The sequence below is a fragment of the Trichomonascus vanleenenianus genome, assembly GCF_965637985.1.
Source record: "Trichomonascus vanleenenianus strain CLIB 3782 genome assembly, contig: TRVA0_022S, whole genome shotgun sequence".
In the NCBI taxonomy this organism is placed as follows: Eukaryota; Fungi; Ascomycota; class Dipodascomycetes; order Dipodascales; family Trichomonascaceae; genus Blastobotrys; species Blastobotrys vanleenenianus.
Genome location: NW_027481865.1, coordinates 20075 through 37779, shown reverse-complemented (window position 1 = coordinate 37779; position 17705 = coordinate 20075). Strand labels below are relative to the sequence as shown.

At 49.6% G+C, this 17705-nt stretch overlaps 8 protein-coding genes across 8 annotated transcripts; 3 read left to right on the top strand and 5 right to left on the bottom strand.

Annotated features, from left to right (window-relative positions):
- Positions 1 to 669: 669 nt before the first annotated feature.
- On the bottom strand, positions 670 to 1176 carry DIF1 (Dif1p; the record flags this gene model as incomplete). The annotated part of the gene is made up of 1 exon (XM_076685148.1): positions 670 to 1176. One exon carries the CDS (start codon positions 1174 to 1176, stop codon positions 670 to 672), a length of 507 nt encoding a protein of 168 aa, XP_076540543.1.
- A 1186-nt stretch (positions 1177 to 2362) lies between these two features.
- CAR2 (ornithine-oxo-acid transaminase) lies at positions 2363 to 3640 on the top strand (the record flags this gene model as incomplete). The annotated part of the gene is made up of 1 exon (XM_076685147.1): positions 2363 to 3640. The coding sequence occupies one exon, from the start codon at positions 2363 to 2365 to the stop codon at positions 3638 to 3640; it is 1278 nt and encodes a 425-aa protein (XP_076540542.1).
- A 2177-nt stretch (positions 3641 to 5817) lies between these two features.
- ARL1 (Arf family GTPase ARL1) lies at positions 5818 to 6507 on the top strand (the record flags this gene model as incomplete). Its single annotated transcript, XM_076685146.1, has 4 exons — positions 5818 to 5821; positions 5867 to 5979; positions 6027 to 6110; positions 6157 to 6507. The coding sequence occupies 4 exons, from the start codon at positions 5818 to 5820 to the stop codon at positions 6505 to 6507; spliced, it is 552 nt and encodes a 183-aa protein (XP_076540541.1).
- A 1691-nt stretch (positions 6508 to 8198) lies between these two features.
- Positions 8199 to 9683, top strand: CTA1 (catalase; the record flags this gene model as incomplete). The annotated part of the gene is made up of 1 exon (XM_076685145.1): positions 8199 to 9683. One exon carries the CDS (start codon positions 8199 to 8201, stop codon positions 9681 to 9683), a length of 1485 nt encoding a protein of 494 aa, XP_076540540.1.
- A 1160-nt stretch (positions 9684 to 10843) lies between these two features.
- Positions 10844 to 11405, bottom strand: AHP1 (peroxiredoxin family protein; the record flags this gene model as incomplete). The annotated part of the gene is made up of 2 exons (XM_076685144.1): positions 10844 to 11331; positions 11387 to 11405. 2 exons carry the CDS (start codon positions 11403 to 11405, stop codon positions 10844 to 10846), a joined length of 507 nt encoding a protein of 168 aa, XP_076540539.1.
- A 544-nt stretch (positions 11406 to 11949) lies between these two features.
- TRVA0_022S00254 (uncharacterized protein) lies at positions 11950 to 13557 on the bottom strand (the record flags this gene model as incomplete). Its single annotated transcript, XM_076685143.1, has 1 exon — positions 11950 to 13557. One exon carries the CDS (start codon positions 13555 to 13557, stop codon positions 11950 to 11952), a length of 1608 nt encoding a protein of 535 aa, XP_076540538.1.
- A 1676-nt stretch (positions 13558 to 15233) lies between these two features.
- Positions 15234 to 16040, bottom strand: MGR1 (Mgr1p; the record flags this gene model as incomplete). Its single annotated transcript, XM_076685142.1, has 1 exon — positions 15234 to 16040. The coding sequence occupies one exon, from the start codon at positions 16038 to 16040 to the stop codon at positions 15234 to 15236; it is 807 nt and encodes a 268-aa protein (XP_076540537.1).
- Positions 16041 to 16333: 293 nt separating this feature from the next.
- Positions 16334 to 17027, bottom strand: TRVA0_022S00210 (GLTP domain-containing protein; the record flags this gene model as incomplete). The annotated part of the gene is made up of 3 exons (XM_076685141.1): positions 16334 to 16753; positions 16807 to 16865; positions 16910 to 17027. 3 exons carry the CDS (start codon positions 17025 to 17027, stop codon positions 16334 to 16336), a joined length of 597 nt encoding a protein of 198 aa, XP_076540536.1.
- Positions 17028 to 17705: the final 678 nt, after the last annotated feature.

The following is a 17705-nucleotide window of genomic DNA, read 5'->3' as shown; positions in this document are numbered from 1 at the left end:
ATGCTATAGGACAAGCTTGTCGCACGGCGTAGCTCGTATAGGAATACCCGAGAAAAGCATGCTGAGTTGCCTATCGCCATGTATCTGTAATTTGGCTACGAGTGAATGCACATAATAAAAAACCGGTAACTGCTCCCTCCACTAAGGTATTTTACCATCGACAGGGAAATATCAACGACATGGTTATTATATCCTTACGTCCTTAATGGTGTACCACCTACAAGGTCCAGAGGGACGTAACGAGAAACTTACATTATTGCTTTTATACCCAATACTATAGAACATCCATTGAACCTTGCCAGTTACACCCGGGAAACCCGCCGCAATACACAGTATTACTGTACAGTACCACCAGTAATATTTTTAGCACCTTTGAGGTTTGTGGTTTATAACAGTTGAACCGCTAGACTGTCGATAAACGCTCCTCACTCCTTAACATAGACTCTCTCTTCTATATACAAACACTTGCAGACACAATGGTCTCCAATTGGCTTTTCTATCAAGCATCATATCATATAAGTAACGGCTCTGCCCTGTAATACCAGCGCCATATTGTATACCAAATAATGTATCTCCATTAATCATATATGCGTACACCCACGGGTATCAATCAATCAATGTAATCGATGTGAACAAATAAATAAATAGAATCATGCCAGAGTGTTTTTGCTACTGCATGGACGACTTCGGCATCAGAAAATCGGCGTTCTCAAAGCCGCCCTGTTCTCTCATGGTAATGGCATGGTTCTTAGGAACAAAGAAAGCTACCTTCTCCTTGGTGACAATGGTCTCGGACTCATCGTCGGTGTCTCCGCCAAGGTCCTCGGCATTGTCTTCGTCGAATTCGCTCCGAGATCTCTTGTTGATTCTCTGCCGCGGCTCAGTGTTGTACTTGCCGGCAGGGGTAGGGTCCTGGCTGAAGGACACCACGCTCAGCGGGCCCATGGAACCTTCGTATGCCGGGAAGTTGTTCGACCGGAACTTGTAGCCCTCGCTAACGGCCTTTCGGGCCCTCATGCCGACACTGAGGAGCTTGGCCTGGATCTCATCTTCGAGCTGGGGTCTTCGAGTCGACTGCTGAGGTTGGGCGGGATACACGTCAGACTCCTTTACCTCCAGCTTTCGCGGAGGGATGTAGTTTGTAATAAGGATCCTCTTAGATTGCTGCTGGCTCATTTTGTAAGCAAATATATCAATATGCCGCCTCTAGATATAATAATTGTCAGTGGTTTGCAATGCTTTGTCCAGTCGTCACCCGACTTAAATATGGCGGTGGGCTTTTTCGCACTGGGAGGAATTAACTTATTTACATATTTCCCAATTAGGACATCTCTCCTGTGCTCAAGTGTACCACACTAGTACGGTATAAGCAAATCCTTTCCAGCATCTATTATATGAGTATTGACTATTGTATCACATAGAAGAGTGTATGTAGCGTCTTTCAGTAGTACTGTTAGCAGGGTACGCATGATGGTTCGTCTAGTAATACTGTTGTAGTATGTCCCCTAAGCACATTGACATGCCGGGGTATACTGCAATATTATGGGACTGTGCGTATAATACATCACGATTATTTTCAAGCGACCGGTCGTTCAATACCAGATACAGGTACTAACACTAAAGTAGTCCTTCGGCGAGGTTTCAATTTGCTGCATAATCTGCGGTATCGAAGTACCGGATAATATTCAAGTGCAGTTCGGGCAAGTTGGCCGAGAGTTCGTCCTCGATCTTTTGTAACAGCTCAGAGAATACAGTACACGATATGACACCTACTGTAAGAGTTTGGATAACACACACCTATGTCTAGTGACTACATGCTTATAAACATAGCTCAGAGAAACAGTAATTTCGTAGTAATCAGCGGAAATGCTAATCTTATGGCTGCAGCAATTACACTACATCATTCAATTACCGATCTGGACGGGGCCAACCGTTCTGCATCCCTCAAGGAACGAACGCAACAGATCTCACACAGTGATTGCGGATATGTATATCCACTTCACTTGCGCTATGGGCATGTCTCCTCGACACACAATTAAGTAGCGAGTGTAGAGCACTACGTGTATGGCAGGGCAGTACAGTACCGCCGGTTTCGATGGCCATCTCATATGCTAGGCGGTGAAACAGTGTTTCACTGCTAATTACCATAGTGCGGGCGCGCGCAAGGTTGATCATGACAGTTAAAAGCAGGACCAGGCGGTCCACGTGACCCCACTTCTCCATGAGATGCCTATAGGGATATGGAGCTAGATGAGCTGAGCAGAGCCAATTGGAGTATAAATAGGCCCCGGAAGAGGGGGGAATCAGCAATTCAAAAGGACGAGAAAGACTCTGAGTCGAAAATAGGAAAGAGTGAAAAAAGATGACGGTGTCTTCCCAGCAGGCTATTGACTACGAGAACGAGTACTCGGCACACAACTACCACCCATTGCCGGTGGTGCTCGCCAAGGGCCAGGGCGCCCGAGTGTGGGACCCGGAGGGAAAGGAGTACCTTGACTTCCTCTCGGCGTACTCTGCGGTCAACCAGGGCCATTGCCACCCGCGGATCATCAAGGCTCTCACTGAGCAGGCCAGCAAGCTGACCCTTTCCTCGCGAGCGTTCCACAACGATGTCCTCGGTCCGTTCTCCAAGTTTATTACTGAGTTCTTTGGCTACGAGATGGTCCTGCCAATGAACACTGGCGCTGAGGCTGTCGAAACCGCCATCAAGCTCGCGCGAAAGTGGGGCTACAAGAATAAAGGCATCCCCCACGACGAGGCCATTGTGCTCTCTGCCACGGAGAACTTCCATGGCCGAACCCTGGCCATTGTGTCCATGTCCACCGACCCGGAGGCCAAGGCCAACTACGGCCCGTACCTGCCGCAGGTCGGCCCGTACATTCCAGGCACTGACAAGCCGCTGCGATACAACAACATTGGCGATCTCGAGGAGGCCTTCAACAACGCTGGCGATAAGATTGCCGCCTTCCTAGTCGAGCCGATCCAGGGTGAGGCGGGTATTGTTGTGCCAGACGCGGACTACCTCCAGAAGGTTTCCGAGCTGTGCAAGAAGCACAATGTTCTGTTCATTGCTGACGAGATCCAGACCGGTATCGCTCGAACCGGCAAGATGCTCTGTGTCGAGCACTCTGGCGTCAAGCCAGACGTAGTTTTGCTCGGCAAGGCCATTTCTGGCGGCGTCACCCCTGTTTCCGCCGTGCTGAGCTCGAAGGAGATTATGCTCTGCATCGAGCCTGGCAGCCACGGTTCGACCTACGGCGGCAACCCGCTCTCTTGCGCTGTTGCCATTGAGGCCCTCAAGGTTGTCAAGGAGGAGGGTCTTGTTGAGCGATCTGCAACCCTTGGCGAGAAGTTCCGAGCCGGTCTAAAGCCATTGCTCGAGACGGGCATTGTTACTGAGATTCGAGGCAAGGGTCTGCTGAACGCCATCGTCATTGACTCTTCCAAGGCCAACGGCCGAACTGCCTGGGATCTTTGCATGCTCATGAAGGAGAATGGTCTCTTGGCCAAGCCAACGCACGACACCATCATTCGACTTGCGCCACCATTGGTCATTTCCGAGGCTGAGATCGAGCAGGGTCTGAAGATCATCTCCGATTGTGTACACAAGCTCGCCAGCGCCCCAACCTATAGCCACTAAGCAACTACGCCCATGAATTGATGACTGTATTATATATGATTTAGAAGGATTAACTAAGATTTACGGGATTATAGGAGGTTTTAAGACGATATTCGTACGGTGCAATAGTTTAATGTTAATGGTTTGAGTTCCCGAAGTTCAGTTACCGGTTGCAATACGATTAACTAGTCCGGACAGGTAGATATTTACGCCTGGAGAAGGTCAATCTTGGTACAGTTGGGGGGAACCTCAATGCCGGGACCGTAGAAGCAGACGGCCGGGTACGGATAGTTGTAGAAGAAGCTGTTTATGTCGTGGCAGGCGTAGAAGCCGTTTTGGCTATTCAATGTCAGCGCTCCGTCCTGGAAAGAATACCCACGCTGAGGATCGTCAGTGTTAGGGTCAGTGACGTAGCCAATATTCATAACAGCATAGGCTCCAGGAGCGTGCTCCATCGGATGTAACTATAAAAAGGGTTTTGCCCAGTATCCATAAGCGGGTAGAGCAACGAGGTATCATTGAAGTAGAAGACGTCTCCACCATTGGCAGCGTCCTGCAGAAACGCGTAGTCCAAAGCCGGACCTTCGTGAAGACCGACGACATAGTAGCTGTCAAACTGTTCTCCTGAGGCACAGGCTTTGAGCGAGAACTCCATTGGAGCACCTGCGGCCATAACAGCCATAAACGTAGTAATCAAAAAGCCCACAATCTTCATGGTCAAAAGCTTTGGACTCTAGAATATGCAATAAAGCACGTTTATATACAGGTATATACCTGAGGCGTCTATAAATAGGACCCTTTGTCAGGTTGATACGTCGCCAGAGATGGTATGGTGATGATTTATTACAGCCGCTTTGACTGATTGATTGACGGCGTACAAAAAGAAGCGAGCCAAAGATCGATGATCTGTGTAATGAAGGGTTGCGAAACCTCTTCGTCATAGGTCTACCATTACTGTCAAGTACTGGCTGCGAATGCAAATTCAACAATTGGAATACAAACAAGAGGCTATTCATCATCTGTTTAGACTTGGAAGCACTCTTTAACTTGGAAATGCAATAAATTAGTACAATTGATAGTAGGAGATATAAAGAAAGTAGGTGCTAAGTATGCGGATCTTAGTACGTCATACATTTAAATCCGTGGGCGCAATGGGGCAACCGAAACCCAGCCCAAAAGAGTGTCAGTGGTTGTAAAGGTAGAAAGCTTCTTTAGAATATTCACCTGGCGGATCATCTACTAGCCATTCACTGCCATTCTATCCCTAAAACTAGAGCCAGTATTACAGGGTCTAACACAATTATATACCAGTGATTCTTAACAGGGCATCTGCATATACCTTCATTTCTTGGCTGGTATGCCGAGCGCCAGTGATGAAGGCGCCGAAAAAGCTCAGCCACATGCAAGGACCATGAAAGCAATATATCTGCACACTTGTATCCACGGATCAGGATTCGTGCCACCTGCGACGAAGAAATTAGATGATCAATGAGGGATCATTAACCAACGGCATCGCTGAGTTAATGACACAAGTTTGGAACGGGAAGTGCCATCTCGCTAGGGTCGGAAGTGCGGGTGAGACACTCATAACAGTCTATCAGACAGTCGTGCTCATTAGCGATACAAGACCTACATATTGTATATAATGAATAGACAGCGTACATTGTAGAATTCCAGCTAATTTTCCAATGGAGGGAACGGCATTTAGACCTGAAATACCGACATGCGGCGAAAGGATACCGGATTAGTGAAATTGTCCCCGACGGAAAATGCGCCCAGTTACCCGAGGTATAGATACCAGCACCGTACGTACCGTATAGTTGCAGTAGGTACAAAGTTCTTTTGTGATGTTCATTTGATGGGCGATTTCTTCTCTGTCGCAGTCGCTTAGGGATTGTCGATTCCAATCCCCGAGGCGGCTCACGTTCCTTGCGCTTCCTGCGCTCTTTTCTCCGTATTCAGATTGTACAGTTTATTGCCGGTACATAAGACCAGGCCTCTCGCCGTCATTGAGGCATGCACGATGAGACGATGAGAGAACCGCACGCCGCACGATCCCGCCGCACTGGTATTTTGACAGTGACGCCGCGCCGGCTCCCAACACATCACCACGTAACCCGAGGCACACAGACACATACACACGGCCATCCAAGGCACCAATTAGTAAACTTTTCTATAAAGGATTAAAGGGACATAACATGGGTAAGTCTAGTGAAAAAACTGAGAAAATTTGGGCTAACAATGTAGGACAAACATTCGGCAAACTTTTCTCGCGCTTGTGGGGCGGCGATAAGGAAATACGGATTTTGATTCTAGGCTTAGACGGCGCCGGTAAGACTACGATTCTATACAAGCTACAGGTACGGTTCTAATAGCTTGGGCTGAGCGAAGGGCTAACGAATGGTAGATTGGCGAGGTTGTATCCACAGTTCCTACCATTGGATTCAACGTAGAGACTCTCCATTACAAAAATCTTAAATTCAACGTCTGGGTAAGTAAATGGACGAATTTGGCGGGATGGTTAGCTAACTAATCAGGATCTGGGCGGACAAACAAGTATTAGACCATACTGGAGGTGTTACTATGCGAATACGACGGCGGTGATATTTGTTGTGGACTCTACAGATAAAGATCGAATCGACACATGTTCCGAGGAGCTGCAGACCATGTTGAAGGAGGAGGAGCTGGCGGACGCGGCGTTGCTGGTGTTTGCCAACAAGCAGGATCAGCCGGGCGCCCTGTCTGCATCGGAGGTGTCGAAAGCATTGAAGCTGGTCGAGCTCAAAGACCGCAGCTGGAGTATTATGGCGTGTAGTGCCATCCGGGGCGATGGTTTGCATGAGGGTCTTGATTGGCTCGTCAATGTCATTAATGAAGAGCATATTTAATTTCCTCTTTTGTTATCTAATTCGATTAATGTGTGCATTTGTACGTATGTATATTCATGCCAATTTCACTTTCATGTTCCACGGTTATTTGAGGTTGATGAACGTAATGGCTTTCATTTATTGTTGGCATTGTAGTTATTGTGAGAGTCTGGATAAAAGAAGTGACATGGTCGACATGTTACCGTAGTATCAAGCCATAAAATAGACCATATTGAATAGTGTAGAATTGGATAGCAGGACAGAAATTGCAGTTGTATTACTATTCAAGTAGATTACTACAAATGGCTTGCTATGCTTCGCGGAGGCTATTGAGCATTACGAGATCTCCGCGAAGCGGAGTTATGGGGCTTTGGGGGCTGGCCCCCAAGTCAATTGATTGGCAGCGGAGTATTTATGAGGACAGTCCACCAAGACTGCAGTGTACAGCCCATAAAAATACCGAGCTGGTCATAGATATTAAGTGGTTTTTGGATTACATAAAGGGAAAGGAAAAAAGCCCCAAAGAAAATAGGTGACCTAGCTAATGTCTGCCGGTACCGGTATCTGGCTCTGTTAGGTCGTATTAGGAACACGGCAGGTAATAATAAGCGTACCATACAGATATACACAGCCTAAAATATACCAATGTGCAGAAATATACAATCGCCAATGGCCTTTGGTCCAATCCCACCCCCCCCCCCCCCCCCCGAACCTCCAAAGCGTGAGTTGCATGCATTGGAGATGATGCTGTTACAGCCGTACCACCGTGCTCGCAGGGTCGGCGATGACCTTTTATCTCTTTTGCGGAGACTTCTGCTACCCACAGCATGGGGTACCTAAGGCCGAACTAGCCATGCGTGCCAAAAATGCAGCGCTGTGTGATTTCCATTTGCGCACAATTGCGTTGCTCTTACTTTTCCTTCCCTTATTGGCGACTGGTGACCTGACTTGGTGTTCTTACAATCTGGGAGGGGCCACCCGGTGGACGCCGGTCTGTCGGGGGAATACCGACCCTGCGGAGTAGTACCGCCGGAAATGGTTGCAGCAGACAAGACACACCACCACAGTGTGGATCTGAAATCTGCTACACTACACTGCTACACTGTACGTACTACTACTAATAGTAATCTATGTTCTACTATAGCTGAGCTACAAGCCTCGAAGAGGGCTCTCCTGTTGATACAAAATACCAGTACAGTAGATACTGTATAGCGAGGGAATGGACGGCGGCTAGAGATAACGCATCGTTATGCCAATTACGTAGGGGCCCGATCTAGATTCCCCCACCAGGGTGCAATCTTTCTCATGCACCTCGGCAATCTCTAGCGTATTCAGGTATAATGTCGATTATCTTCACCCTCACTGGCTGACTGCTTCCTCCCCCCCAACGCACATCTCCGAGGGAAAGGAGGTTGTCTACTGGACCTGCCTCATTTGACACTCCCCTATGCGCGCGCACGCACTATGGCAAAAAAGCCGCGAAACTGCAGCCTACGCCCCTGTCTCGCCGGGCCTTGGGGTTATTAATGATTCAGAGTTCTAGAATTCGGACAATGCCGCGGTTGAAAAATCGGGCCTATCATGGCGGGATGAAATACCAAGATGTGGGGTAGAATATAAATATGAAGGCTTTCCCACCGTTGGTGTACTTTTTTCTCTTCATTTTTTTGGTTTTAAAGTTTTTTTTTTGAATCTCCAAAGAAACGAAGACCATGGTCTCTGATAAGAAGGTTCCAGTCTACACTACCGCGAACGGCTGCCCGGTCGCCTCGCCATACGCGTCCGAGCAGGTCGGCAAGCCAGGGCCATTGCTGCTCCAGGACCACCACCTCATTGATCTGCTCTCGCATTTTGACCGAGAGCGAATTCCAGAGCGAGTCGTCCACGCCAAGGGGTCTGGCGCCTACGGCTACTTTGAGGTGACGGACGATGTCTCCGACATCTGCTGCGCTGACTTCCTGTCCAAGATCGGCAAGCGGACCAAGACCTTCACCCGGTTCTCGACCGTGGGTGGTGAGATGGGCTCTGCGGACGCTGCGCGAGATCCACGAGGCTTCTCGACCAAGTTCTACACTGAGGAGGGCAACCTCGACTGGGTCTACAACAACACGCCCATCTTCTTCATCCGAAACCCGTCCAAGTTCCCGCTCTTCATCCACACCCAGAAGCGAAACCCGGAGACCAACCTCAAGGATGCAAACATGTTCTGGGACTACCTGACCGCCAACCAGGAATGCGCCCACCAGATCATGCACCTCTTCTCCGACCGAGGCACCCCGGCGTCCTACCGACACATGAACGGCTACTCCGGCCACACCTACAAGTGGGTCAATGCCAAGGGCGAGTTCGTCTACGTGCAGATTCACCTCATCTCCGATCAGGGCATCAAGAACCTGACCAACGAGGAGGCCGGCAAGCTCTCGGCTGAAAACCCGGACCACGCCCAGGAGGACCTCTTCAGCGCCATCAAGGAGGGCAATGCGCCATCTTGGACCGTCTACGTGCAGACCATGACCGCCGAGCAGGCAGAGAAGCAGCCGTTCTCTGTGTTCGACCTGACCAAGGTGTGGCCCCACAAGGAGTTCCCACTGCGGCGATTCGGCAAGCTCGTTCTCAACGAGAACCCAAAGAACTACTTTGCCGAAGTTGAGCAGGCCGCCTTCTCTCCATCGCACACCGTGCCAGGCATTGAGCCGTCTGCTGACCCAGTGCTCCAGTCGCGACTCTTCTCCTACCCGGACACCCAGCGATACCGACTCGGCGTCAACTACCAGCAGATTCCGGTCAACTGCCCATACCATGCGTTCAACCCATTCCAGCGAAACGGCACCATGGCCATCAACAACTACGGCAACCTACCAAACTATCCGTCTACCAGTGAGCCAATCAACTACAAGGTCGACATCAAGACCAGTGAGGGCCACGAGAAGTGGGCTGCCGAGGCTGCCCGGTTCCACTGGCCGGCCAACGAGGCTGCGGGTGACTACAAGCAGGCCGGCGCTCTGTGGAAGGTTCTGGGCCGACAGCCGGGCCAGCAGGAGAACTTCGTCCACAATGTGTCTGTGCACCTCCAGGCCGCCCGACCAGACATCCAGGACCGAACCTTCTCTCTGTTCTCCAAGATCGACATTGAGCTGGGCAAGCGAATCCGAGACGCGACTCTCAAGCTCTCCCCGCGATCTGCTCCACGATTGTAAAAACCTTGCATCCTTTTTTATTTATGTGTTAATGATATAGATTATTATAAATCTGTTATTGTATCAATTGTTTACCATTTGCGTCGTACTGGATCCCCAGCAGACCATCAAACTCCCCGTAGCTCCGCTTCGCGGAGGGTCTAGACGTCAATTGTCACCGACTGTTTCTTCTGAGACCCAAATTTCAACTCAATTTCGGTTAATTTCCCTTCCCTAGTATTGATAGCAACGTATACTGTCTCGATATCGGGCTTTTAATACCTCATTGAAGGACTTAATGTGCTTTGTAACATATTTTGTATTGGTAACGGCATTCAGTAGCCTACCTGTATTACTGCTCTGACATGATTAGCACACATGTACAAAGTATTGCATCATTTTTGTTACCCGGTAATACGCCGAGCCTACATCAAGGTATCATGATTGAATACCAATCAAACTTTGATAGGCTTGCCAGGGGGGGAAGGGGGGTCACCAGTCCCCCCAAGCGCTACTTGGGGTGTACTCGAGGGCCAGCCTTCAGGCTCCCGTAGCTCTGCTTCACAGAGGGTGTTAATGGGGGGACCAGTCCCCCCAAACCCCCCTGTGGCTCCGCTTCGCGGAGTTTGTCTGCACGTATGATAGGACAAGAAGAGAGCTTTCATCATGGGTTCTCATTAATATGGTACAATGACTTTTATTATAATCTCTCACTATAAATGATAAGATGATTTCATTATGAGACCTCATTGCTATGATAGGATGGCTTTCAATGCCCTATAGAAGAACACTTATTAATATCACAGACGATAATAGCAAATGAAAACGAGAACCATGAGAATAGCAATTTTATAAAAAAAAATTATATCTATAGCAATCTATGGTAAGCTAATAAATACGGCTGCAATTGAAGCAACCCCCAGTAGTGGGGATCTATAACACCATAAATGACCTCACCGGTTTTCAACCCGAAAACTAGTACAGCTGAAATAACAAATCAATTGAAATTGCAGGCCAATTGAAAAACTAGAAATAATTCCGAATATGAGCCTTTAGCTGTGATGTAGTAGCCATGGGGTGGGGGGACTGGCCCCCCAGTTTCCAGTGCTACAGATATATCTCGAGAGCTAGGGGCTATAATAATAGCAATTGAATTTCCTATAGGATCTAGAATATTCCAATTACAACGCCTCGAGGACAGCGTCGACGCCGGAAACAGTAACCTCCTTGCCAGGCTCCTTGGCGGAGTAGACAATCTTGCCGTGGTCAACGATAAGCGCATATCGGCCAGTTCGCTTTGGCACGGCACCCACGGACTCGTAGCCACCTGCAGCCGAAAAGGCAGCCTCGCTATCTGTGGCAAAGATCAAGTCGCCCTTGTCGCCGAGCGCCTTGCCCCACGCCGACTGCACGAATGGGTCGTTCGAGGCCAGCACGATAATGTCGTCGACGCCTCGAGCCTTGATCTCGGCGGCCTTCTTAATGAACGGCGGGATGTGGTTGGCGGTGCAGGTTGGAGTGAACGCGCCCGGGACGGACACAATGGCAACCTTCTTGTTTGGCAGCTCCTTATCGCAGTCGTATACGGTTGGCACGCCACAGGAGGTCACTTCGCCAATCTCCGGCGCGAACTTGATGTAGCCAAACTTAATGCCCTTTGGGAATTGTTCTATATCCACACTGTTAGGACCTCAATTCCATCGACCAAGCTCAGTTCTACTTACCACCAGCGTTCAAACTCATTTTTTATTGCTTTAATGATGAAGGACAACATACGGGGATTGCCGGCGGTATATATATGCCCGAGCGGGGGGCCGCATTAGGTAAGCCGTGTGCTGCGTGCGGGCGCGCCAACCCACCTCCGCCCCCCCTTCTAGACCTGCATTATCCATCTCCGGCTCGTATCGCATAACGCCTCTGCTTATTAACTGCTGTTATTAATTACAGGAACAACCGGGACAGGCGGTACATGCAATTGTTGCTTACTAACTAGATAGTATGCGTGAATTTGTCGTCGTAGCTTATTAACTAGACACAGAAGAGTAGGATGTGTAAAGCGGTCGTATTCATTGATCTAGAATGTTCGCACCTCCTCGGTTATCGACGATAATCCATGGAGACAACTAGCTACCTCTCCGGTTATCGGCAACCTCCTAAGTAGATACAAAGGGGGCTGACCCCCGAATGCGTAATATGAAGAGTGGCGAAGCTATGAATAAGAAGGAAGAAGCAATTTCGAATATGGAAAATTACGATGAATCTATTACATGTAATAAGATGAGAGTCGTTAGTTCGTTACAAGTGAGGAGTTGCACCAGGCAAGGAACTCGGGAATTTTGAGCTCAAATGTTTTGTTTCGCAGATGGCTGCTGAGGAATTGGTAGGAGCCGAATATTTTGTTCTTGTCGACAATGGAAATCAGGTCCTGCTCGAGGAGAGGCCCGATCTTCCACACCCAGCCCTCCCAGGTGACGTAGACATTCTCGAGCTTCTTACAATTGAGCACAAACCTGCTGAGGATCTCAATGATGTTGCCCTTTTGGTTGCATACCCACACGAATTTGAGGTTGGGGCACTTCTTGGACAGGATTTCGACGTCTGCCGGGTCCGGGGTCGGGTCGTACTCGAGCGTGAGCGACTCCAGGTCCCATTTGGCAGCGTCAATGAGCGCATTGATGCTTTTAGCGCACGTTCCCGAGCATTTGATCTCTTTGACATTGGGACAGTACACTAACCCGCCCACCAATTCTTGACACGGCGCCATGTCCGGGGTTGTCGAATGGATGTGCAGGAACTCGAGGTTCGGGCATCGCAGCACCTGAAATACTTTTAGTTCCTCGAGGCAGATGGCCAGGCGTGTGATTGAGTTGGCCTGGTACGGCGGGCACGTTTCGGGCAGACCGCAGAAATTGAGCTCCGTAACGGACTCAGGCATCCACTCCAGGCTGCTAAACGGGTAGTTGACATCGAGTCCCATCATCTTGAGCTTGTAGCACTTAGCAAACGCCGCTTTCAGATCACCAAGCTCAACGAGACGATGCTCCGTGTCTATTTCAAACCGCTCGACCGTCGAAGGCAGCTGACCAAACTTGACTTTGGCCGTCACCTCGTCATCGCCGGCCGTGTGCACTGTGTTGTCAACAATCTGAGTGTACCCGTAGCGCAGCTTGATGATGCGGAAATCGAACGGCAGCAAGTCGTCAAATAGACTCAACTCTCGCGATAAAGACAGCTTGAGGTGTTTGGTCGCGTTGGGAAACGCCTTGAAAATACGCGGCAGAGTAGGGTAGCAATGCTCGGGCGATCGCGGCTCCATCTCGTCGTACAGTGTATCCGACTCTACCTCGATAAGTGTCACGTTGGGGAAGAGTACCGGCAGGAACTCGAGGAACCACGCCAGGGTACGGTCGTATGATAGTGTTCCATGATTATGTAGCTGGATGCGCGAGGATTCCGGGTACGGCGAGTAAAACGGAACCGAGATCAGTAGCGACTCGACGTATCTCAACTCTGGATGCAGCAATTTGTTGTCAAAGTCGTGTGATGAAAGCGGAGGCGTAGGAGCAGCTCCGAGCTCCGAGGGAATGGTCTCAGCTGCCCAGTGGCAGAATTCATAGAGTCTTGTGTGGTTAATTGAGATGAACCGGTAGAGATCTGGGTCCTCAGAACAGAGCGACAGTTCCTTCTTTTGGTTGTCGTCGAGGCACATCAGCGGCGGCCAGTCCTCTCTCGTATCGGGGTCGAGGCGGAACTGGACAAAGCTCCACAGCTGTGGGAGCACAACGTTCCGGAGATCAGGATGGACGAGTCTAAGCGAGTTGAGATCGCGAGTGTCGTCTAGATACCCGACCACCAGACGCATCACCTCATCGGGCAAACTTATCAGTCCTTTCATTTTGCCAACACCAAGAGCACACTATGCGATGATCTTTTTTTTGTAAGATTACAGGCCAGCAGTAATGCCAAAGGCGCCTATATGGTATTTTTGACAGAGTTTTTGTTAGTATTTCAGTGGCTCTACGCAGGATTTCTGGGCATGGAAAGTTCTTAGGCTCTTTTAGATAGTCCTGGTATTACAGTCGCTGCTTGAGAAGCAGCTCTTTCACGTCTGAGCAACGCACTCGCAAGTGAAGGGGTGAAAGAAGAGGAAGCAGTAATAGTAGTATTAAAGGGCCTCTGATAAGGTTAAGTTAAACAATATCATCCATCCAGCTCTCGCGATCTTTTTAAATGCCGAATACTAGGGGGGGGGGGAAGGAATTTACACCAGTAAATCGCTCCAAGGATGAGAGAGTATGAAAATAAATAAAATGGAGAGAGCGAAAAATAAATAAAAAGACGACATGTAGCCTCAAGCGACTTCAATTTTATCGATCCGGATAAGATTTACATGGAAAATACATATCCCTTACATTGAGATCTCCATCCTTCCTGGTCGACGTATGCCGGAGGGCCCAAACTCTATCTATGGCTCTAATTCCTCCATCGCCTTCAATTGAACCTGGTCGATGTCCTCCAGTCGTCGCAGTCATGCTCTTCTTGCCACATCTCATTTCATTGCTGCTCTCTCAGCTGCCCTTCCCGTGGCATCACCGAGGCCGTCGTCTACGATTGGCTTCCTCGTCCGGTAAGACAACCCTAACCCTGAGCACCACACAGGGCCACCGCGGCGCCCGCATTAGACATGACGTAGCCGTGCAGGCAGCCAAACGGCCCGTGCAAGTGTATCCGACGCTAGGTAACACGGGGATTTGTGTGGATCCTCAAAATGAAGCTTTGCGGCTCATCATCCATGGCGCCATTGAGCTCCACCGTCTAATATTTCCAAAGAATGATACGTAGTGTTAAGAGATTGGTAGTACATATAGATGGCTAGGGTCATGTACGGCAGAATGGGAAGACACAAAGATTGCGTCAGCTCACATGCCGGAGAGGCCATGCCCATCTCTACGCGTATATTGACGTTGGAGTGCCTTTTTGCCTTTTGTATCGCACATATGGCGGGCAGATCTGGTTTATTACACAGGTACAATAATAATAAAAAATGCCGAACTCGGGCCAGCGGCTAGCCATTGTAGTGCTACTGTACTGTGTTAGCCCTTTACATGTATTTAGGGCCAGATGAATAATGATAAGGCGTGCTAGTGAGCTCCCGTAGCTTCGCATAGAGAGTTAGAATACTCCGCGTTAGCGGAGCCCCCAGGGGGGGTTGGGGGGACTTCTCCCCCCATTGATTGTTGCAGCTCCCTATGGAGCATCCTATTTATCTCGAATCTGCGTCGATTTGTACCTGGGAGGTTAAGGTCACGCCGGCCCGTGAGGCTCGAGCCGCGTGCGCCGCACGTTATACTCCGTCCATAGCCAGGTAGATCAGGAAAGACCAATAATAACTTCGACAATTGATAAAAGGGAACCTAGTACACGTCACTAAATAGACATTAGGAAGCTGATAAAAAGTAGGCATATATACAAAGCAGTAGCGTAGTAGCGGTACTGACAACCCTTTTTAACTGTTCGTTCTTTTTTCTTTTTTGGAGGAATGGATAAATATACAGCAGTAATGCAACAAAATTAGTCTTCGGTTTTGGCAGCTATGTCGAACTCGGCTCGGGGGTCTCCTTTCTCTAATGCTTCCTCTAAAACGCCGCGACTATGCGGTAATAGTCTCACCATTATGTCGGTCTCCTCATGTAGCTGATCCCACGGATCCAATGCATCCCACTCGATCTCCTCGTCCTTCAAGTCCCTCAACAGGGCCTGATTTGCCTGCCGGTACTTCTCCTCGTCCTCCTCAAACTCCTCCCTCACTGGGAATCGCTTGTTTCTTTGCAGATCAGTCAGGATCTCCTTGGCAATGCTTCGGTTCTTCTCCTGGATCTCGGTGTATACGCTGCGCACCGTCTCGACCCTCGTGTGTGCCCGATCTCCCTGAGCAAGCCGGGCGTCGATCCTTCGCTTCCACTCCTTAAACTCCACAGGCCGGTACCCAGCCGGACCAAACCATCGCGATACCTTCTCTCCTCGCGCTTCTGCGGTATTCCGCGCTCTTGCGGCGTCATCGGCCCACGGATCATTGGGTAGCTGCAATCGTATAATCTCCAGCCCTGAAAGCATCATCACATAGGAGCCCGCCGCAGCTCCAGCAGCACGCCTGAACCACTTCATCCACCTCGACGTACCCGAGCTGCGCATCCATGGCACCCACCACAGCATGAGCCCGCACAGAGTCTGGATTCCGGTCAGTGCATACAGGCACTCACGGCAGTCGCTCGCTGGCACAAACGGGCCCCAGATCGACAGTCCAAAGGTCGGATTCTGGTACCGCCGCTTCGAATCAACAGGGCCCTCTCTGTCACTGGATGGAAATATCGAATTCATCCTACCTAGGTATGGAGATAGAGACCTTTCTGCGGTTTCAAGAGGCGGGATGACTTCCTGTCGCCTTTTTTTCATTTTCCTTGCCGGCGGCGCGCACGGATCCCGTCATGCGGCGCTTCCAAATTTGTTACAGCCGTGTGCAAAAGCTTGTTACAGCCGTGTAAAAGGGCAGTGCTCTATAACCAGGGCACGTGCAATGCCAGCACTGGTCGAATGGACTACGATCAAGGGCCACACAGCTTTTTCAATTTCAATAGTTAGAGGGTGTATAGACATTTTAGACGAGTAGGTGATCAAAGACCCTTGGCGTAGTTGCCCGATGCGAGGAACTCCTCAATGATGACAACAATCTTAAGGAGCGCATCAAGCCACTCCTTGAGCTGAGCCAGGACCTTCTCCTGGTCCTCGCCGAGTTTCTCGTAGAGATCCTTTCGGTATGGGCAAGCCTTCATGGCCAGCTTGAACACAGGCCGGATCATCATGTTGTGGTACTTTGTCAACGTGGCATTGTACGACTCGGTGAACGAGACAGAAAGTTCCTCACTGGGGTTGTCGAGGTTTCGCTTCATGGCGTCCGCAGTGAACCGTAGGCCTCGTGTAAGCCACAAAAGGCCCTGGGTCGCGTCCTTCTTCTTCTCGGTAACTTCGCCCAACACAATGTCCTGAAGCGTCTCCGCCTTAGATGGATCAGCCAGCTGCCGAGTTCGGATTTTCTACCACAGTTAGCTTCACAATAAATAATAAAAAAAAAGAATGGAAGACGTACCTTGACATTGCCGGTCATATCATTCTGGACGACCTTGAAAGCGGCATTGCCAAAGAGATCTGCTTTTGTTAGTCTGTGACAACAACCTTCCGGGGTTACGAACCAAACAAAGTCACGAGAGACTCGGCAGCCTCCAAGAACTCGGTCGTCGCGATCTTGCCGTCCTCAATTGGGACGTCCTTGAAGTCTCGTCGGATTTTATCAAAGAAAGTGCTAGACATGTTCGTGGTTCGAAGGGAAAGTACCAGCTCCGCCCCCTGCAACTTTTGGTGCCCTCCGCGCGCCCAACAAAAGCCACAACCCCCTGAATCTTACTTCGCGTACCACATCTTTGGTCCTTGCAGCGACAACGCAGTCTACCGCTGGTGTGGTTTTCGAGGGCCAACCCTCGAGCTCCCGAAGCTCCACTTCGCGGAGGCAATTGAACTCGATTATGTGATAGCATATAGTCAATTGAGCTTATTATGATACTCTATACTCAGCGGAGCCTCAGAGTGACGCTGGACGCAGTAGGACGGTAGCGCTTCGTAGAGCGATTAGATGAACGCTTTGTGCGCTTAGAATGTTTTAAATAATTAAATACCAGGTGGTAGTAGGCTCGCTTAAAGAATTAAAAATTGAAATGACTGGTGCAGTCTTAATTTCCGTCCTTACTTTAAAGTTGCCAAAAAACATCTTCGCTCAATTGAGGACTAAGACTGACAGAGGGTTATGGCAGTCTTGAGTAATCCTCAACCAGCGTGATTTACAGGAAAAGCGCTAATTTAGCTGAAAAGTTCTAGCTGAAGTAGAATCAAAGAAAAATAACCTGATCCCCCAATAATGGTTCGTTGGTTTTGGTTCAATTTTACAGTGGCGGTCCGCCAGGGTAGCGAGCCTGGGATGGCCCAAATTGACCA